Below are 20,832 nucleotides of genomic sequence, written 5' to 3'. Positions count from 1 at the left end.
GAAGGCCTCAGACCGAGCCCCCCCGCACAGGGGACACTCTACAAATACTGGTTTTACCACCAGCGCAAAATAAAATTGCTGTAGGGAATTAAAGTGACCTAATGACTTCGTGGTAGGAATTTTGGTGATCAGATGTAAGATTTGGTGTTTGCCAACTGTAATGAAACAAGCAGAGTAGATTTTCTCCAGTGTCGCTATAATGTGTCACAAACCAGCTCATGTTATAGTGCGATCGCTCATTGTTAGACGTATGATACCTTTCGCTCTGATTATCTATTTTTATTTTTCACAGGACAGAATGTTAATCACCTTAAAGGGAATCTCTAGTTGGAAACATAAAAATCATATATCTATAAAGAATAAAGCAAGGAAACATCTAGAAATGATTCATAAAGTTCTTTGGTTTTTGGATTTGCTGGGGGGGATGAGAATATCAGAATCTGTCTTGTCCATGTAAAACAACATTTTGAAATTGAAGCTATCCACCCATATAGGTCTATAGATATTTCCTTGAAATTCTATATTTCCTTGAAATATATGAAATATATTGAATATATTTGAAATTGAATATATATGAAATTGAATATATATGAAATTCTGATATTTCCTTGAAATTTAGTCAACTTATCTAATGTATTTTAAAATATTCTGATAAATGTAAGCCCCAGAAACATATTTAATCAAAATGTATGATTCCTAAACAGCATCATTTAAAAGCAAAAGCCATTTCAGTGGGAAGTTGTATAGACTCTACATACTCACACTTATGAAATAGTCAACTTCCTAAAGTAACAGGAAAATAATATTGTGGTAATTTGCATATCACATCTGTTATTTTTAATTTTCAGATTAAAGAACACCTTTTCCCAGGAAAGGATTCAGTAGGAAGAGAAAAGAAAAAAACAGTGAAACTTATCACTCAGGCTAAATTAGCAATTTGATTGGATGCTTTGGGGCATATTATTTTTACTCCAAAAATGGAATTAAGACAAACATAATTTACATTATTTTTTTACTCACAACAATAAAATTCTATCAAATCAGCATTTAAATTAACATTTAAAGAATGGAAACAAAAACAATAAAAAGAAAGTGTTCACATATCTAAACATATTAGATTATGTTACTTGGTTTTATTTTTCTCTGAAGTTTCAAAACAGAGAGCTAAGAAAGAAAAGAAGCTCAGAGAGGATGATGTCATAGACCAGCTTCGCTTTGTTTTATATTTTAGGTCCTAGTAAGGAGATGGTTTAGTCTAATGCATGGCTTGTGTGGCTACAAATAAATTCATTTCAGGACTGTTCTTTGTAATAAGGAACAGAAGCACCAAGTGACATGAGAGATGGGGTTTAAAATTAATTACATTTTCGAACAGGGAGACTTCGTTTAAGCAACAAGAATAAAAGACGTAATCGGAAAAAAATCTATTTCTCGTCCAGTAGTAAAAATGAGATTATTTGCCTTTGAGTTAACATTTTTGAATTTCTGAATCCCATTTTCTAAACAATTTCTAAATGCTGCAAGTGGCAAACTAGAATATTTTATTCCTCTTGAGAACAAAACATTCTTTTTCTTGGCACCAGGCTATGGTGCCAAAACGGAGGGCGGGGAGACATCTGTGTAAGAGGCTTAGCTTCCTGGAGAACATATTTCCAACCATATTTTGTCATGCGCACAACGAGAAATTAGAGGAAACTGCCTTTCAACAAAGGTGTTTGAGATAGAGCAACAGAAGAAGGTCTGACTCTCAACCACAAGTTTCTACGGAAACTGACTTTTCAGGAGAGCCAAATTCTTTTAAATGTATGTGAAATATGTTATGGCCATAAACAAACTGCATCAACTCTTATTTTTCAAGTATTCCAACTTCCTTTTCCATAGAACAACATCACTTAAAGGAGAGAGAGAGAGAGAGAGAGATACAACAAAGTGACTCAAGCTTTATCTTGAGACCTTCGTGTTTTAAAAAGCGTAATGCATATGGCTTCTGATAAAATGTGGACCCAAGAGGCTAAGTCACGACTTTCATTTACAGAGCGTTGGGTTTAACCCAACTCTAACAAATTCACTTACAATTTTTAGAAGTAAATATCGTGCCCGTTTAGCACAGAGCAAATGGAAAACGCTGGGTTGCTAGTGATGTGATGGTACTTTCAGTGAGACGTGAACAGAAGAGGGTGATTACTGAAGAACGAAATTTATGTTAATTTTAGGGCAGATTAAGAACCTAAGAAAAGATATTAAAACATGAGATGCTTGACTCTCCCTTTAACTTTCTTCATCATTTGTCTCTAGTAGGTCATCAGCACCCCAGAGCTAAGTTCTGTAACATGGCTCCTGCGTGACATGTGGAAAGATGTTCCCGCTCCAGAGTCAAGGAGTTGAAAGAATTATGACTAATGATAAATCAGCACCGTATTTTCTTTTTTTCCCTCCAGCTTTATTGAAGTATCGTTGACAAAATTGTGTGTATTTAGGGTACACAACGTGACCGTTTGATATACATTGTGGAACGATCACCCCAATGTAGCCAACGACTAGTTAGTGCCCATGGCTACCTTCCCGCGTGCGAGGGCCGGCAGCACCGAACTTCCAGTCTCAGCAAATGTCGAGTTTACCGCGCGGTATCACTGCCTTGTGGTTTACATCCTGTACCCTGGGGGTATTTTCAAGAAGGCTAGGGAGTCCGAAATCCGCATTATTCATGGGGAAGTCTTCGGCTGAAAATCATCTGTCGCCACATTTCACATAATGTTAGTTTAGAGAAAGTTTTAAAAGGATTCATTTTAAGAATCGGGACTGTATGGCCTACAGTTTTAGCAAACGATCTTCCATCTCATTAGAGCCTTCAGACCTCTTCTGGAAGACCGTGAACCTAGTCCCTAAACATAAGCCTTCAGTTCTGCTTAGAGAAAAAGGAGTTTGGTGCCTCTCTCCCCTCTCTTGCTGTTCATCATGACATAAAAAAGAAACTGTGCTTCCCTTAAGCCTACGTTTCATGACACTATTAATAGACGTCCTTCACTTGCGTGAGGCGAGCATCGTGGCGTTGAGCTCTTAGGCTCCCGAAGTGGAAAGGAATGCCTCTCTGCAAGCTAAGACAGTATTTCTTTCCAATGTTCTCATATATCTGCTCCAAACATGGAGGAGGAACGGGAATAACTTTTTAAATAAACAGATTCTTGCCTTCTTAAAATCGCAGTAAAACAAACAAGCTTCCTTGCAGTAGCTGTAGAGCACGTTGGGGAATGGCCATGCACAGCACGAAGAGACTTTGAAACTTCCCGAGTGGATGGACGGTGTCACACAGGATCATGAAAGTCATTACCTGTAGCCAATAATGGAGAAGAGGAATGGAGGCAAGGCCAGTTTGCGTAGGGTCTATGTTCTGAAATTACCCCTTCTTCTGTGAATCTTTGTGAAGCTGGCTAAACCTCTAAACCCAAATTATTTAGCATGAACTTCAATCATTATCACTCCAGATATGAGAGGACATAGAAGGACGTATTAAAGGTGATCTTCATGGTCGTATGCGACCTCTAGATGGAAAAATTGGGGGACCCGCTCAAAGGCCTCTTGGCCACAATATAGCAAAAAGTATGGTTGGTAAACTACTTGCTTCCTCCCAAGCAGGCCTCTTTCAGCAGACATTTTAAAGATTTTGGCTCTGAGAAAATAAAATTTCACTGTTTCACAAAAATATAAATACTGAACAGTACGTCAATTGTTGTTTGCAAAAATTTCTGCAGATGTTTAGAAACTTCTTATTTATTTTCTCAATTACTGGCAAGCTAACATAGTAATCCTCAAGAACTAAAGTTGTCTTTAACCACAATCCACAGCTAATGCTTCAAGAATTGAGACCAGGTTTTGTTCTGGCAACCCCTAAGCTGATTCATTGTTAATGGCCACTGAAACCTGAGTACCTTACATATAATTAGGAAACAAGTTTAAAATTTTGGTTGAAGCAAATTTTTTACCATGTTAAGCCACAAATACACATGGTCATGATTCATATTTTTCCCTATTATTGTTCCTTATTCCTCGCCCATATTTATTTTTAAAAAACATTATTTTTAGTGATTTGGAACTTACTTTACATCTACAGGGGCCATACAATATATTATGTCACATCGTGTTGACCTACTAATGCCCGATGGGGCTGGCAGTGATATTCAATACGTACAATAAGCTTTGCTAAAGCTTTCCCAGGAATCTGGGAGAGTTTTATGCTGCCAAGAATATCTATTTTCCCTTGAATTTCCCAATTAGCTTAATAAAATCCAGAAAGTCTTCAGAGTTAGTGACAAAATCGTCGCGATAGTGTAATAATGCTCTTGTCTACCATGAAAGCAAAGGATCGTGATTGCTAGAAAGGCTTGTTTTCAATTACACAATTAATAAATAGATGTTTAAGTGCTTGTGTGATTTCCATTGGTGGTAAATTCTTACTATAATAGAAACTAAAATTCTTATTGGCCTTAAGGAAAATTTCCTAGGGGGTGCCATTTTGAAGTTAATAAATTCGGTATTTTCAGCAACCTCTTTCCAGTCAGCAAATTACATAGAGAGAATATGATGTTCTTGGTAATGTAATTTGTGGGTTTTTTTTTTCTTTTTTTTGCATAAGCATGCTTGTAAGAACACACAAATTAGTTTAATAAAAGGAAGAAAGTATTGGTTTCAAACTATCTCCACTTTGGTTATTGGAAAGTGGTGACAGCACACAAAAATCCTATTTCAGCAAAACAGAAAACAACCTCAAACCATCTTATTTTCCAGCTATTGATGGAGGATGCTCCCATCTTGGTCAGTCCTATGCGGATAGAGATGTCTGGAAGCCAGAACCGTGCCAAATATGCGTCTGTGACTCAGGATCTGTTCTCTGCGATGACATAATATGTGACGAACAAGAATTAGACTGTCCCAACCCAGAGATCCCATTTGGAGAATGTTGTGCAGTTTGCCCACAGCCTCCAACATCTGTGAGTTTAAAGAAAATCTGTACACCTTCATATTAAGAAGAGTATTAGGAATCTTCATATATAAGATTCATATCTTAACACATGAAATAGTTTCCTTTCCTGAAAGGAAAAGAAAGTAGTGTATGACAAACAATCATGTTGGTGTCACAAGTTAAAAGGTGGATTTTCTGGTTTAAAGCTAGGGATTGGATGTGAGTTGGGATAAGAAATAAATAGGCAAATTGGGACACACTTCATGGGAAAGTTGTTCTTATGTCTTATTTAATCTGTGTCTTTTTCATTTATTAGCCTCCTCGCCCTCCTAATGGTCATGGACCTCAAGGCCCTAAGGGAGATCCAGTAAGTAAACATTCTTCTGTGGAATGAATTGAGTTCTTTAAGTAATTTGCTGCTTTTTTTTTTTTTTTTTTTTTTTTTTTGCTTCTTCTAATAGCCTTTTCATATTTGAGCTTTGATCATTCAGACATTTCCTTTGCTACCCCATATTTAACGACATGAAAGAACTCAAACCGAGAATCCGTAATTGTACATGTGAATATTTAAATTTCCCCAATTTTATACGATCTCTTCATCCCCATTATCAGTTTGGAAAATAAAACATAGGTCAATCTACAAAGAAATAAATCACGCTGAAAATGTTCCCATGATTTAGATAAAAATGTCTGTATTTTCAGGAAGATTTATCACTCCTATGGATTCCTTGTATTACAAAGCAGAGAAGCTACAATTGGATGATGATTCTGAATCGTTAGACCTTTTTCCTGTTTTGTGAGTTTTTATCTCGGATTCTTTCAGGGCCCTCCTGGTATTCCTGGGAGAAATGGCGACCCCGGTATTCCCGGACAGCCAGGCTCCCCTGGTTCTCCTGGCCCCCCTGGAATCTGTGAATCCTGCCCTACTGGTCCTCAGGTAATAAATCCCAGGACAACAAGATCCCCTCCCTTTAAAACTACCTACTTCGTTTTCTCTTCTTCAGCCTGTGGGACATCTCACGTTTGTGGATTCCTTGCATCTATGCTCTGATTTCATGTATCTAACAAATCCCTACTTAGTGCTTAGAAGCGCTGGACACTATTTTAAGTGCTTTATAAATTTTACCTTTCCTCAAAATGCCGGTGTATCACTATTACATCTTTGCAAACTTTCCCGACTTCACAGCAGGCATATGACATATCACTATGTTTAAGAAACGAGTCATCAACTCACAAAAGAATTAGCCCGGAGTATTTAGGAATTGCTGTGACTGTGCCTTATTGCACTTAGAACCCCAATGGTAAAGCCTCTGTAGGTCTGGACAAAAAAAAAAAAAAAACATTTGAAAAGCTGTGAATACTCATTGACTTCACGTCAGCAGGATTATTGACGCCTGACAACTTCTCTGGCCAAGCCTTCAGAGCCCATCCTGCTCCTCCTAAAACACGTGGCAGGCAGCTAAGCCTGCGTGTGAAGCAACTAACCAAACAAATAAATGAGTCAAAATTTCTGCTGCCTGAAGTTAAGAGAAATTAGAAGCCACTATACACAAATAACTCTGAATTTTAAACAATGCAATTCAAAAATCAAAATAAAATAATCGCCAAAGAAACCCAACAGGCACATGGGTTTTTCTATTATTCTTTGCCTATTGTCTGTGGGGATGTTTATTTGGGGAGTAAATTTGTTAGTGTATTAAGCAGAAGCCAAGGGAGACAAATCTTATTTGCATCATTATATGTTGGTAAAGTAATTTGACTTCTCCATTTTTTTTTTCTGCTCCAAATGAGGAGATCAGATTATATGATTTCAAGGCCCTTTCAGTTTCAGTCTGTGATCTGATGTTTCTGAAGCTGTGGGTATCTCTTAGAAATCATATTTTGGGTAAGACCACATAGGAACCAATTATTTGGCATTAACACTGCACCGAGTTAGTTGGAAGACTTGCGCATTACGGAGGCACGTGTTTCCGTCGAGTACCTGCCACACAAGCTGCAGAGAGACAGGCTGAGCAGGCTACCCAATGACACGTGCCACACCCTCCGGCACATAGAAACTTTCTATCAGGGAAGAGTAGGTGCTGTAAATGGAGGCTCTTTTAAATGTTTTGGGAAAGAACTACAACATATATATCAAAATGATCTTATCTCTGGTGTCTTTGCTACAGAACTATTCTCCCCAGTTCGAGTCCTATGACGTCAAGGCTGGTGTCGCAGGAGGCGGCATCGGAGGCTACCCCGGGCCAGCTGTACGTACCAGGGTCCCTCAGCATCGTAGAGCAGCGTGTTGGTTGACTTCCCGTTGGTTGACCCCGAGCGGTCGGCTCCCTAGTAACACAGCCTTATTCCATGCTTGCCCAAAGCGGCTGACCCTCCACTGAGGCTGGGGAGCACCTGCTAGGATTATCCCGGTCCGTCTGCCCTGACCCCTTCTTTCCTCACCGCCCCTCGTTTCACACCTGTTGCACACTCCTCTCTTTACACGACCACACGTAGAAGGCGCCCACCTGCCTTCATGCTCAGGTCGCACGCTCGTATGTTCCCTAACTTTAACCACATTTTGTTGTTTTTCACCTCCACGTTTCCTCGTTCGCCCTACGTTGTTCGGAATCTTCTTTTTATGTATTTTCATCAATGAAGTGCGGCCTTCTAGATGACAGTCCGAGGGATGAACGCCCAATATTACAATCTGCCCCACTTAAAACCCTGAAGTCGAATACAAGTATTTCCAGAATTTATTGAGTCTAGGTTTCTCTATGACAAATGATAGCTATTCACATTGTACCCAAAAGGCTTCCCTTAATGTAAATCACCTAGAGTTTTGATAGAAGAAAATAGAAAAAAGTCACTGAAGCCTGAGCACCTGGGCACGACGCATGGTGTCACATAAAAGGTCCTTATCACAGAACAGGCTTTGGGAGGAGCAATGTAGGGAAGTTCACGGCTTCGCTGCCAGTAACAGGTATGAGTGTGAATGAATCATGACGCCGGGACTATGGAAGATTGTCCCCGAGATCATTAGACACCAGGTTTGTGACTTTCCAAACTAGAGAGGACCACACTTTAGCTAATAGAGCCAAATTACCAGTTAAACAAAGACCCTTAAAACTGATGTAAATTGCAAAAAAGAGGATTTTTACAAATCTCTAAAGTTTTGGGGGGATGTGGTTTTTTTCCCTTTAAAGCCAGAAGGAGAATTATATTAAGAATGTCAACAGCTGGTCTTACTCAGCTAGGTTCAAATTATGAATCTTATTTTTCAGTCTTATGTACAGTTTTTACTAAAAAACAAAAACCAAGAAAAAAAAACCAACAAACTCATTACTTATTAACATTTCAGAAAAAAAGTTATAAGAGATCATTTATTTTTTTAAGAGATAATTTAATTACAAACAGTGGTTTTAAGGTTTGTTACCAGTATTTGGAAATAGCATACTATAAAACTGAAGGTTTTCTAGTGTAATCTGTATTTCTGAGCAATGATAAATCAACTGGTTATAATTGTAATTTATCATTGTCCCACTTATAATGATTCTCCCGTACGTCTAAATCTTCACGTCAACATAACACAGTGACATACTTAAGAACTTCTACTTTGATTTACATCATTATTTTTAGAGACTGGGATTTACAGTATGCAGATACGTTTCCACAGGAGTTTGGCCAGTGGGCAAAAAATGCTCCTTCCCCAGTACCAGTATCATCCTAATATTGCAGGGACATTCATAGCATGTTGCATGAATATTTGCAGATTTTATTGTATGTCTAATAAAACCCATCATATCCATGGATAGTTACCATATCATGAGGTATGCTGTCCTCATTTTTTAAAATGTATCATTTCTAAACAGAGCATCTCTTTGATGCCCAAGTAAATTATATTTCAGTTGCATTTATTTTAAACTTATCCTTCAAAAAAAAAAAAAAAAACTTATCCTTCAAATTTACATTCCAGGGTCCCCCTGGTCCTCCTGGCCCCCCTGGTACATCTGGTCATCCTGGCTCCCCGGTAAGTTTAACCATTAACAGGGCTTTCTTTCTCATATATATTATATAAGTCTAGTTAACACAGATTTTGCTGTAACTCCGCCATTCCAGCAAGCATAACCCCAATTAGGTAGAAAAATCACAACCAAGAAACTGTCATTCCTTCAAGATATTGGAATTTCATATTCAATTCCTTTCCACAAACAACTATCAGTAATTAAAATGTCGGTGAAAGTTAAAGCAGAGGCTTAATTTGCATGTGATATGGCTTCAAGTTCAGAACAATTCAATCTCAATGGAATAAAATGGATGGAATGGAATAAATTTGGTTGTTTCTGATCTAAAAAATTCTTTATACATTGGAATAAGATCCACCGAGTACCTTCACAAATCCCGATTTCGTACTGTCTTCTAGACTTTTAACACATTTGCACGTCGTTCCATCCTAGGGTTCCCCAGGATACCAAGGCCCCCCTGGTGAGCCTGGGCAAGCTGGTCCTGCGGTGAGTATTTCACCTCTACGTAGTGAACTGACAGTTCTACACAGAAACCATCTTCATTTTCTAAAACATTATCACAGGGTCTATAATGTATAGATTAAATTTATACTCAAATTTTAAATAATAAATATTATTTCTTGGCATGGTTGAACTGGTTTCAAAGGCCTTTTGGAGTCTTTTAGTGGTTTAGGTTTCCTAGAGATCCTTGCTTTTTCATCTGGAAATTCCCTGGCTAATTAGCCACCACAATCGTTCACCTCCTAGGGAGGATACAAATCCTGTTTTTCTTAAATATAGATTTAATTTCCCTGTAAGCACTCAGTTCACCTTCATATCTACTCTTTGATGTATAATTTTTAAGACTTCATTTAGTGGAAATAAGCATAATCTAGCAGAATTCTTCAAAAAAACATGCTGTATGAACAAGAAAGTGAGGTGAAATTAGTTTAATTTAATATTTCAAACTATTTGGAAATACCTGTATATTAAAAAAAAGAAATACCTGTATATTAAGAAGTTCAGGGTCTCACAAGTGCACTCGGAGGTATATATAAATATACATTTAGGTATGTATAAAACATAGATCCATGATATTTCTAATTCCCATTAAAAATAACTTCATTAAACAGTAAAAACTTGATATAATATAGATATATTAACTCAATGTGTCATTTTCATAAGGAAACATATTGAGAGTATCTTCTAGAAGAGGGTTCCTTTCAGAGAAACACATATAACAATAAATCTCTGTAAGAGAAAAACCTATGGATAAATTTGTTTTTTATTTTCTTATTTCAGGGCCCTCCAGGACCCCCTGGTGCTATGGGTCCATCTGGTCCTGCTGGAAAAGATGTAAGTGTTTAAGATTGAATGGAGATATGGAAAAATCCAAGTTGGAATATTGCACGTGGCATATCCTGCATGCTGTATACGCAGAAAAACCGGACTGAAATACTCAGTGCTATCCTAATGACGTTTTAGCTCATTTTACTTTTTGAATGTGTAGGGTTTGTATAGCTCTATGCACCACTTCTTGAATTCCAGACTAACAGACCCCCTACCTGTGCTTCTTCACTGCCAAGAAGCATCCAGCGCATATATCACTTGAGGAGAAACAAGTATCTTCTTTCTTCCTCTTGTAACGAAGACATCGATATCAATACTTTACAAACTTGAAAACTTAAAAACACCTTTAATATCGTGTCATTCTTCCTTTCCCATGGCACGTTCTTGTGTGGGTCGAGAGCGCACCGTGATGTTTCAGGGAAGGGCGATGCCCCCGCTATGCAGAAGTCGTATTGCCATGGAAGTCCTCCCCATTCCTTCTACTAGGAAAGCTGTTCCAACGGCTACAACAGCTAGAAAGTGGTTGAGCCTAACCACTTTCATGAATTTTTGATGAGAAAAATGCAAAGTTTTTGGTTTGCTAGTTGACTGCAATCTGTTCTCTCGTACACAATCACCTAACGTGATTTGTCTTTCTCTACCTAGGGGGAATCAGGAAGACCTGGACGACCTGGAGAGCGAGGGCTGCCTGGACCTCCAGTAAGTCTTCAGCATCCAGTGAATTATTTGGAGTAACCATGACAATCTTAGCTTGAAAATTATTCTATAATTAAATTGAATCACACTTAAAAATGGAAGGCATTTTACTACTGGATTGTGATTCTATTTGAAAACTCATTAACGTCTTTTTTATTCCTTATTTTTAGGGTATGAAAGGTCCAGCTGGCATGCCTGGATTCCCCGGTATGAAAGGACATAGAGTAAGTAGAGTTTCTAAATTAACTATAAGTTATTTCATCCAGCTATGTTTACTTGCCTAACCTATTTTATTGGGAAATTTGAGTATGTACCAAAAATGGTTGATTTTGACAACTAGTCAGTTTGATTTTTTAACGATCTATCAACTTTGTTGACCAAACCAACTAGTTATTTAACAGATAATAATTAGACTGAGTTTCAATGTGTTATAAGGCTTAGGAAAGAAGTATTTAATTTTATCACCATTGTCAAAAAAAAGAAGAAAATATATTACTGAGAGCTAAGTGTTAAGGCAACTTCCTAATTGAACTAAACTGTGCTTGCTGATAAGTTCAGACTTTTTACTCTAAAATCAATCTCAAATGTCTTCTATTAATGCATTTAAAAGGGCTTTTAATTATTTACATCAATGTTGGAAATGGTGCCATCTAGTAAAAATTAGTTATGAAAAATACAATGTAAAGTTTTCAACCATTCTGGATTGTTAACAGATCTTTAATATTTTTGCTACTTCTGTACATTTCCTAGGGCTTTGATGGACGAAATGGAGAAAAGGGTGATACAGGTGCTCCTGGATTAAAGGTAAATCAAAAGCAAAATCATATTTTCATAAATAAATTCATTTTAATGTTATATTTATATTTAGGACTTATATTTTGGGGTTAACTTTTTCTGAAATTTACCTGAATTTTGCATTTTTGGAGCCAAATAACAGTGAGTAATTCAGAGGCTTTATTGAAGCTCCTACCAAAGCTGAGAACTTGAACTGTCTACATTAGAAATGATTGTGCATCCCTGAGTGACTCACTGGTTACTTCTGCTTCATCCGCAAGTTTTTAAAATGCAAAAATTGAGAATGATGGTAGACAAAATGCTAACAAAAATTTGACATTGCTGGAACGTGTCTTTTTCTTAGGCTCTATAATATTCTTCATAATGTGCTGCATTTAAAAAACTATACACTCCTCTCTCTTTCTACAAAATGGTAACATGTTTTATGTGTTTCTAGGGTGAAAATGGCCTCCCAGGTGAAAATGGAGCCCCCGGACCCATGGTAATTATAGTTCTCATGTAACTTTCAGCTTTATCAACCCAAAGGTCGCCTTGCTCCGTCCCCAGCTGCTCTCACCATGTCAAGTCTAAAGGGAGATCGTCCTTTCCATTGTGTTCCGTAGGGTCCCCGAGGTGCTCCTGGTGAGCGAGGACGGCCAGGCCTCCCCGGGGCCGCGGTGAGTGTCCCCGCCGCACCCACAGCTCCTGGGGCGACAAGGGTGCAGACAAGGGCCTGGGCCAGGCTGCGGGGGCCCCAATCCCCGAGAAGCTCTTTTCTATGAAGTGTGGCATTTAAGGATGCCTCATAAACCGTGAGCTACACTTGTAGGGACACAAATAAGGGCTTTGTAGTTATCGCCTCTTTTGAAACTTAGTTAACCTTGTCCATGTCCCTATAGGACCCTCAGCTCACAATCAGTTCTGTTAAACGCAGAATCGGGCCCTCGCACAGCAGATCACTGCTGGGAACACCGGGATTGTCTCAACTTGCCTCAAAACATAGTCTTGGTAGGCAGATTTTAATGCACTGCAGGAAAAGCCAACTCGGTGGAGTCAGAATTTTAGTCAGAACATTACTCGCAACTGGCTTTTCAGAAGTAAGAGGATATTTGAGACAAATTTCTCTCTTTAGGGTGCTCGAGGTAACGATGGTGCTCGTGGAAGTGACGGACAACCAGTGAGTGACTTTTAATCTAACCCTGCGTTGCTTCGGGGTGACGAGAGATTTGGGGTATGGAATGTTGGGATGATGTGGGTCCTAGACCTACAACTCAACGTGGCTCATGAATATGTCATTCCAACTGACACGAAGTCCACAAATGAAATCGAGGAACAACTAGAAACATTAAGCCCATACATAACATTCTGATGCTCCTTATGATCCTTGGCCGATCGCTAACATGTGAGAGTGCGCTCACTGTCAGTTAATGACCAGCACTGCACGTGGCAATTAAAGGGACCTGAAAAATAGGTAATAGTGTCACCTCCATTTCATACACAAGCGTACGAGAGCTGGGGACAAGTAAACTGCACAAAGTCACAGAATTGTGATGGAGGGCAGAAGCATCCTACTTTTCCAACTTTAGATTTCACTCTCTTGTTACTTTTCCACATCATTGCCCCACATAACATTCATCCGTGGATGATAAATGTGACTTTGTCTGCATAATTGTCTTCTATGTTGTGTATGTGCTCACTTAATATTTGCTGGTTAATGTTATCTTAGCTTTTGTTTACTTGATTAAGAACTCTTGAAATTGTCCCTAATTTTTTTCAGGGCCCTCCCGGTCCCCCTGGAACTGCAGGATTCCCCGGTTCCCCTGGTGCTAAGGTAAACATGTATTCCCATAGAAGAATATAAAATAGATCTTAGGACAACAGAAAATCATTGATTTGCTTCTTGAAAAAATATATATATATATATTACCCATCAAGTAGATATCTTTTCAGATCTTTAAAGTCCTATTTTTTATTACAAAAGGGGTTACCCATGGCATTCAACTATTCTGATGTCTCCTTATTTATGCCTTTTCTTTTTTCCCAGTCTCTTTCTGAAAAGCAGCTCACGTAGTCGCACTCATAGTATTTGTCTCCACCTTCACGACTGATGATTCTTTCCTTGTGATAGACTATATTGTCAAACTACTCGGGGCTTTGGGAGCTGGGTTTCAATGGGCCTAATGATTAGAAGTGGCAAGAGAAGCTGACTACTCGGGACTTTACACCTTAGGGTGAAGTTGGACCCGCGGGATCTCCTGGTTCAAACGGCTCCCCTGGACAAAGAGGAGAACCTGGACCTCAGGGACATGCTGGTGCTCCAGGCCCTCCTGTAAGTGACAAGTATGGCCGTCGGGGAGAGTTGCCTCACTTCTTTCATGAAAGCAAATGTTTTAAGGTTGCTATCAATTAAAATATTTTTTTGAAAAAAAAAATCATCGCTTGGTGCTTAGAAATATTCTATTGTGATAAACACTGATTTTATTAGTACCAAAATTCATGGGTTTTGAGGTTTACACTCTTCTAGAATTTATGAATTTTGTTTATATGACAAAGTGAAGTAGAGGATGGATAGTTATCTGGTACTTCAAATACTGTGCCCCAACTGATCGCCAATCACAGAAATTCAGAGAAGAAACAGTATTAAAAACCTCTCCTATTTATTATTTAAAAATTTAGACCAAGGGCATATTATCTTTAGATTACTCAGATAATGATAATTCTTTTGCCTACATTTTACATGTTGTGCTATAGTTGGAGGAATCACCGAATCTCTACAAAGCCCAGCACCCATCAATAGATTTACTTTGCAAATGTACATTCACTATTTGCATTGTTTTTAATATGCTCTTCTCCCCTTGTAGGGCCCCCCTGGGAGCAATGGTAGTCCTGGCGGTAAAGGTGAAATGGTAAGACATCCTCACTTCCGTCCTCACTTCACCCGCTCACGTTATTGGCTTCCCTTGCACTTTGCATGACATTGCATTCATGGTGTTTGAGTGAGCTGTTCAGAAAAGAAGGTTCAAGTTTGACTAATGTGACGTTCTTGGGCTATTTTTAGGGTCCCGCTGGCATTCCTGGAGCCCCTGGACTGATAGGAGCCCGGGGCCCTCCTGGACCACCCGGTACCAATGGTGCTCCTGGACAGCGAGGTGGTGCAGTAAGTTCATATTTTCCTTAGTTGCCTGGAAGATGGGACTTAATTCCCACAACAAAAATATCAACAGCAGACTTTCTGTACTTGTTCCGTTGATTTTATGTTGACTTCAGTCTGGGTTTATAATTGGATTAGTTGTTGCTGCTGCTGATTTTGTTAGCCTGTAACTCCCTGTTTTTAAACCAAGATTTTGTTTCATTTAGGGTGAACCCGGTAAAAATGGTGCCAAAGGAGAGCCAGGCCCACGCGGTGAACGTGTAAGTATTACCCCTGACAGAATCGGTTATTTCTTATTCCAGGTGAAAATTTGGCAAAAGAATTAACCCTTTATTGGCATCCTTTTTAGGGTGAAGCTGGTTCTCCAGGTATCCCAGGACCTAAAGGTGAAGATGGCAAAGATGGCTCGCCTGGAGAACCAGGTGCAAACGGACTTCCGGGAGCTGCCGGAGAAAGGGTAGGTTTCCCATAAGCATCTAAAAGGAGCAGGATATCATACTCATCCATAGAGAGCTTCACTTTAAGGGTGAGGATATCGTCCTCAATCCCAAATACTGTCTTTGAGGCATTGGATAGCACGAAAATATCCACTGCTACTCAAAAATTATGAAAAAGTTTCATGCTTTGGGCCACAACATTTGCCTTTCACTGTCTCCAGGGTGCACCTGGATTCCGAGGACCTGCTGGAGCAAATGGCCTTCCAGGAGAAAAGGTAGATGACTTTAAGGTCTAACTTTGTAAATGCTGGTACTACAAATGGTCATCTTCTTCCATACAGTGTCCCATTAACTGAAACCTAAACATCGGAAAGAAATACACTGGAAGTTAAAAATCATAATAATTCTCAGCATACAATGGTCCCAGCCCCTGCTCAGCCCATCTCCTAGCTTCATAGCTAAAGCAAGTCACTTAACTTCTATGAGAATTCTTTAGCTCATCTGTCATTGGAGAATGATTCATTTCAGCATCATTGCAAGAATAAAGTTAATTAAAATGCCTGAAAGTTCTTTGAAAACTCTAGAACACTGTACAAATATGGTTTGATATCATCAAAGATATTTGACTTTATATGCACAGAAACATATCGTTATGCTCACTGAATATTGGTGGCATGTGATGTTCATCAAAGTTGCCTTAAAACATTCCCAATATGATCATCCAAACTAATGGGGAACAGTGATTGTAGGGCACGTCATGACCTAAATATGGTCAGTGTCTAGGTCAGTGAAGGATCTTTTACCTATTTGTTGACTTCTTTCACCTCTTAGGGTCCCGCTGGGGAGCGTGGTGGTCCAGGCCCTGCAGGGCCCAGAGGAGCTCCTGGAGAACCCGGCCGAGATGGTGTCCCAGGAGGTCCAGGAATGAGGGTACAGAGAAGCGCTCGTTTGCTTGACACTCACATTTAGTGAGAAGAAAGACAAATAAGGGAGCGTTAAAGACAACTTAAGGCAGACTCTACTTTTATAGCATCAAAACAAAATACTCTTAAGATAAAGTTAGAATGACTGAAGAAAAACAGAAGGCTTGACTGAGACACTTTATAGATTGAAAAATATGCGCCAGTAAAAGGCTATGTACGAAATCTCACAGTTTTACAGATATATATATTTTTTTTTAATTAACATTTTAAGATCACCTGACTGACTGCATTCTTCAATCTAGGGCATGCCCGGAAGCCCAGGAGGGCCAGGCAGCGATGGGAAACCAGGGCCTCCCGTATGTACATTTTTGACATCTCTGTTTATAAGCCCAGTGAATAATGGAATGTGCAGTTTGGCTGGCGTTGATGTGTGTTGCGTAGTCTTGGTATATAGCTGGCATAGTTTCATGAGATCTTTATCAAACCTCTGTTAATGCAATTTTGTCTCATTAGGGAAGTCAAGGAGAAAGTGGTCGACCAGGTCCTCCAGGCCCGTCTGGTCCCCGAGGTCAGCCTGGCGTCATGGGTTTCCCTGGTCCTAAAGGAAATGATGTGAGTTCCTCCCTTTATTTCTTCAGTAAATATTTGACAGAAGGCTTTTACTTCCCATATGGGAGTTCAGAGATGGCCAAGACTTGATCTCTGCTTCAAAGAAGTAGGATATAGGAAAATTAAAATGCCATGTGAGACTGGGTGGGTTTTGTGGTTTGCTTTCTTTTGTAGAGGTCTGGAGAAAGAGTAGTGAACTTTATGGAAATCTAGTTCTAGAAAATAATTTCTTGGCTGCGGATGCATGCATGTGTATGTGTAAGAGGCAGATCCCAACTATCAGGGAACAGGACACTGAATGATTTCGTTTTGAGAATGAATAAATCCTGGCCACTCCTTTAGGGTGCACCTGGCAAGAATGGAGAGCGAGGTGGTCCTGGAGGTCCCGGCCCTCAGGTACGGAGCTGTCGTTAACTTGTTTCCAGCTTTCTCTAGAAGCCTTCATTCCCAACCTATGACTTCTACTATCTCCGTTACCTCTGCTTCCCTAACTGCTTTTTTTTTTTTTTTTTTTTTAGGGTCCTGCTGGAAAGAATGGTGAAACTGGACCTCAGGGTCCCCCGGGGCCTACTGTAAGTTTACTCACGTAACTTGGAGTTGGAAGTGAGTGGGAGTGGGGCCGAGGAATGATGCCATCGTTCACCAAAGCAGTTCCGAGGCTTGGTTACTTAGCTAGCTAAATGCTGGCTGACTAGAAGTAAAGATCACGTTGTACGAGGCTCCCTTGCATCAACTCTGTAGGCCAGACTCTGTCCTCCTTCACACTATTAAGTTTTAAATTAAGCAGTGAGCCTGTTGAAATCAAAACTGTGTGGACTAAGTATGAAAGGATATTTTATAATAGGACATCTCATTGTATTTTCCTACGCTAGGGGCCGGCTGGTGACAAAGGAGACGCGGGACCCCCTGGTCCCCAAGGGCTACAGGTAAGAAGTTGCTACCTAAGTATCCCTGGGTTCCTGATTCTACCAGACAATTCAGTACTTCCCTTGTGAGCTGTATTTGTTGAGCTGATTGACAGTTTGGTTTTTTTGGTGACACTCCTAGATTACAATTCCTCTTCAGCTTAAAATGTATGGGTCTGTCTTCCACCTTGAAATAAAATGACAGACGATGTGAGTCGACATTCCTGTTGCAGATTGATTATTATTATTATGCAATTATTTTAATTAATTAAGCACATCAAATTTTTTATGCTTAGGCCTACTTCTGTTATAATTTAAGTCCACATAGCAAATCCATATTACCATCGGTTCATTTTTACCTACAGCAACAGAAAAACTACAGGGAGATAAACATTAAGTTTGAAAGATATGATTGTCCCAGCTGTGCCCCTGGGTTTTGAGACCCACAGAGCTCTTAGCCTTAAAAAGACCACTAAACCTTTTTGAATACCTTGCAGAAACACACAGATGAGAAGCTTTTCTGTGAGCAGTGTCTGAAGTGATTACACAACACAAAATGTGGTTCTTTGTAGGGTTTGCCCGGAACCAGTGGACCCCCAGGAGAAAATGGAAAACCCGGTGAACCAGTAAGCTGCATGCCTTTTTATTTTTTTCAAAAATCAGAAGCCAAAAGAATAAATCATAATCACTCATCAGTTATTACCTTTTGCATTTTCTCACGCCATGGTTTCTGAGTTTTATCATTTGCTTTTTAAATATTCATTAACCAAACCAAGAAAAATTATTCAATCATAGCTGTAACATGGACTGTTTCGGTTTTACCATAAAAGAAAGAGCACACAGCTCAAGATTCAACAAACTGTACAAAATGCCAACAAGTCCTTTTGCTTATATTCACACAACCTGGATCCTGACATAGGCTTAATCGTATAACCCCGTCTTCTAGGGCCCGAAGGGTGAATCTGGTTCACCTGGAGTTCCAGGAGGCAAGGTAAGTATTTCAATTTATTTTCTAATTTCTTCAAACTGTTAGAGAGAATTGGTTAGCGACTCCCTTTTAGTACATCAAACCCAAATGGTCTTTTCTTAGAAGCAGGACGTGGCAAACAGTTGGCCAACACTCTTAGGGTAGCTCAAGACATTTCCAGGACGTTAGATTTGCATCATCTATAAAATCACATTGTCTGACATGAACAAATGCTACAGAAGCAACCGAGTGTCTGAAACTGCAAACGCCGAATCTTTCCAGGGCATGGATTCCGCATAGGAAAACTGTTTAAGTAGAAAAACGTTTTTTAAAAAATGCCCCCATGAGTAAAAGAACAGCAGCAGTGTCAGAGGCAGCGGGTCAGGCCAGGTACCAAGGTCCCTCTTTACGGACTCTTCCCATGTCGCCTCCCTGCTCAGGGACAAGCGTCTCACAAGCACATTTCCCAGGTGTCACAGTCAGTGCTGTGCGCGACAAGCATGCCCTCCACTGCGGGCCCGCTAACTGCCTTCTCCCTCCCACCAGGGCGACTCAGGTGCACCGGGCGAGCGTGGTCCTCCCGGGGCTGCAGGCCCCATGGGCCCCCGAGGTGGAGCTGGACCCCCAGGCCCCGAAGGAGGGAAGGTGAGCGGTGGGGACCTGCGGCCACCCATTAGTGCCGGCGCAGTGGCCTCCCGGCGCTTACCGTGTCTCCTCCACCCCAGGGCGCTGCTGGCCCCCCTGGGCCACCCGGCTCGGCAGGTACCCCTGGTCTGCAGGGGATGCCCGGAGAGAGAGGAGGCCCCGGCGGCCCCGGCCCCAAGGGTGACAAGGTAGGATGGCCACGCAGGTGCCAAGGCCAACCTGCTCCCAAAGCCACCCTGTGGTCCTGAGGCTACGACCACACCCTGGGCAGCCTCCCGGGGTTGCTCCTGGGCCCATTCCAGCCATGACGCTGACTTCTGCTCAACAGGGCGAACCAGGCAGTGCAGGTGCAGATGGAGCCCCGGGGAAGGATGGTCCCAGGGTGAGTGTCTCTATGACCTGGAAGTTTCTCTCCTCCACTTGTATTTGCTGTAAAACCTCATCATGATGGCCTAGACCGTATTTGGCCACTTTCTGACCACTAGGAAGGCCCACATGACATGAATGTTAAAATTCCTGGCTTATATCTGTCATTACCTGATGGTCCAACCGTGACATGAGAATAGAAAAATCTCAAAAGTCTGATAAAGGTTAAAAGCTAAAGTCATAATGAGTCACTAACATCCAAGATAATCAATAGTGTTCATGAAGGAATCTTTTGATTTGATGAACACTGTAATTCTGTGGTATAGTCAGACCGTGGGCATCAACCTACCGATAGAAAATACACAAAACTTACGCTAACCTCAAAGACACCAGCTTCTAGAGCTTATACACACATTCCCGTGCAAATGAGAATGCGCACAACAGCTGGGCCGGGGTCAGCTCTGGGGATGGTACCAATGCCAGTCGCTTGGTTCTGACATGGTACAACAGTTGTGTAGATATTGACATTCAGGGATGCTGAGAGAAAGGCTCATAGGATTTTCTTGTATCTTCTTTTGCAACCTCCTGGAAGGCATAACTATTTCAAAATAAAGGTTAAAAACAAACAAAATAGAAAAACATTACCATCAATTCTATCCCCGTTCGCAAACACCTTCTAGATATGACTATAGCCAATAAGCATGATTGGTGCGTCATTACGTAGATGTTATATTCATGGTGGATGCCTTAAAGAAATTCACACAAATTTCACTTTTGACAGATTTGATGGGTAAGCCATCATCCAATTAAAAAACCCACCTAATCTAAAAAAAATAAAAATAAAAATAAAACATAAATAAATAAAAATTTCAAAAAAACCACCTAATATCTCACTTAGGTAACGTAGGTAAAACTCTACTATTTGAAGATGCCAATTTGAAGATTTTAATATGTGTATTTATATTCTGAGTATTTAAACATTTTGGATCATCAAGCTGTTGACTAAGGCAATGCATTTTAATTTTTAAAAAGATACTATCGTAAGATGTTATGTCACATCATTATCTTC

The 20,832-nt window shown here is 40.1% G+C and overlaps 1 protein-coding gene across 1 annotated transcript in view; it reads left to right on the top strand.

Moving 5' to 3' along the window:
- The window catches only part of COL3A1 (collagen type III alpha 1 chain), a 37,475-nt gene that overhangs the window by 5,534 nt on the left and 11,109 nt on the right, over positions 1-20,832 (top strand). The window contains exons 2-32 of the mRNA XM_077883271.1: positions 4,783-4,985; positions 5,274-5,324; positions 5,781-5,894; positions 7,126-7,206; positions 8,913-8,966; positions 9,394-9,447; positions 10,243-10,296; positions 10,936-10,989; positions 11,157-11,210; positions 11,737-11,790; positions 12,218-12,262; positions 12,384-12,437; positions 12,893-12,937; positions 13,538-13,591; positions 13,991-14,089; positions 14,622-14,666; positions 14,819-14,917; positions 15,118-15,171; positions 15,261-15,368; positions 15,570-15,623; positions 16,180-16,278; positions 16,574-16,627; positions 16,785-16,883; positions 17,223-17,276; positions 17,399-17,452; positions 17,753-17,806; positions 18,358-18,411; positions 18,732-18,776; positions 19,299-19,397; positions 19,478-19,585; positions 19,726-19,779. Of these exons, the coding sequence (XP_077739397.1) occupies positions 4,783-4,985; positions 5,274-5,324; positions 5,781-5,894; positions 7,126-7,206; positions 8,913-8,966; positions 9,394-9,447; positions 10,243-10,296; positions 10,936-10,989; positions 11,157-11,210; positions 11,737-11,790; positions 12,218-12,262; positions 12,384-12,437; positions 12,893-12,937; positions 13,538-13,591; positions 13,991-14,089; positions 14,622-14,666; positions 14,819-14,917; positions 15,118-15,171; positions 15,261-15,368; positions 15,570-15,623; positions 16,180-16,278; positions 16,574-16,627; positions 16,785-16,883; positions 17,223-17,276; positions 17,399-17,452; positions 17,753-17,806; positions 18,358-18,411; positions 18,732-18,776; positions 19,299-19,397; positions 19,478-19,585; positions 19,726-19,779 (2,204 nt within the window). The remainder of the gene's footprint in view (positions 1-4,782; positions 4,986-5,273; positions 5,325-5,780; positions 5,895-7,125; positions 7,207-8,912; positions 8,967-9,393; positions 9,448-10,242; positions 10,297-10,935; positions 10,990-11,156; positions 11,211-11,736; positions 11,791-12,217; positions 12,263-12,383; positions 12,438-12,892; positions 12,938-13,537; positions 13,592-13,990; positions 14,090-14,621; positions 14,667-14,818; positions 14,918-15,117; positions 15,172-15,260; positions 15,369-15,569; positions 15,624-16,179; positions 16,279-16,573; positions 16,628-16,784; positions 16,884-17,222; positions 17,277-17,398; positions 17,453-17,752; positions 17,807-18,357; positions 18,412-18,731; positions 18,777-19,298; positions 19,398-19,477; positions 19,586-19,725; positions 19,780-20,832) is intronic.

The sequence above is a fragment of the Canis aureus genome, chromosome 34 (genome assembly GCF_053574225.1).
Source record: "Canis aureus isolate CA01 chromosome 34, VMU_Caureus_v.1.0, whole genome shotgun sequence".
Taxonomy (NCBI): Eukaryota; Metazoa; Chordata; class Mammalia; order Carnivora; family Canidae; genus Canis; species Canis aureus.
The sequence above is the reverse complement of the archived record's forward strand: the minus strand, read 5'-3'. Positions and strand labels throughout refer to the sequence as shown.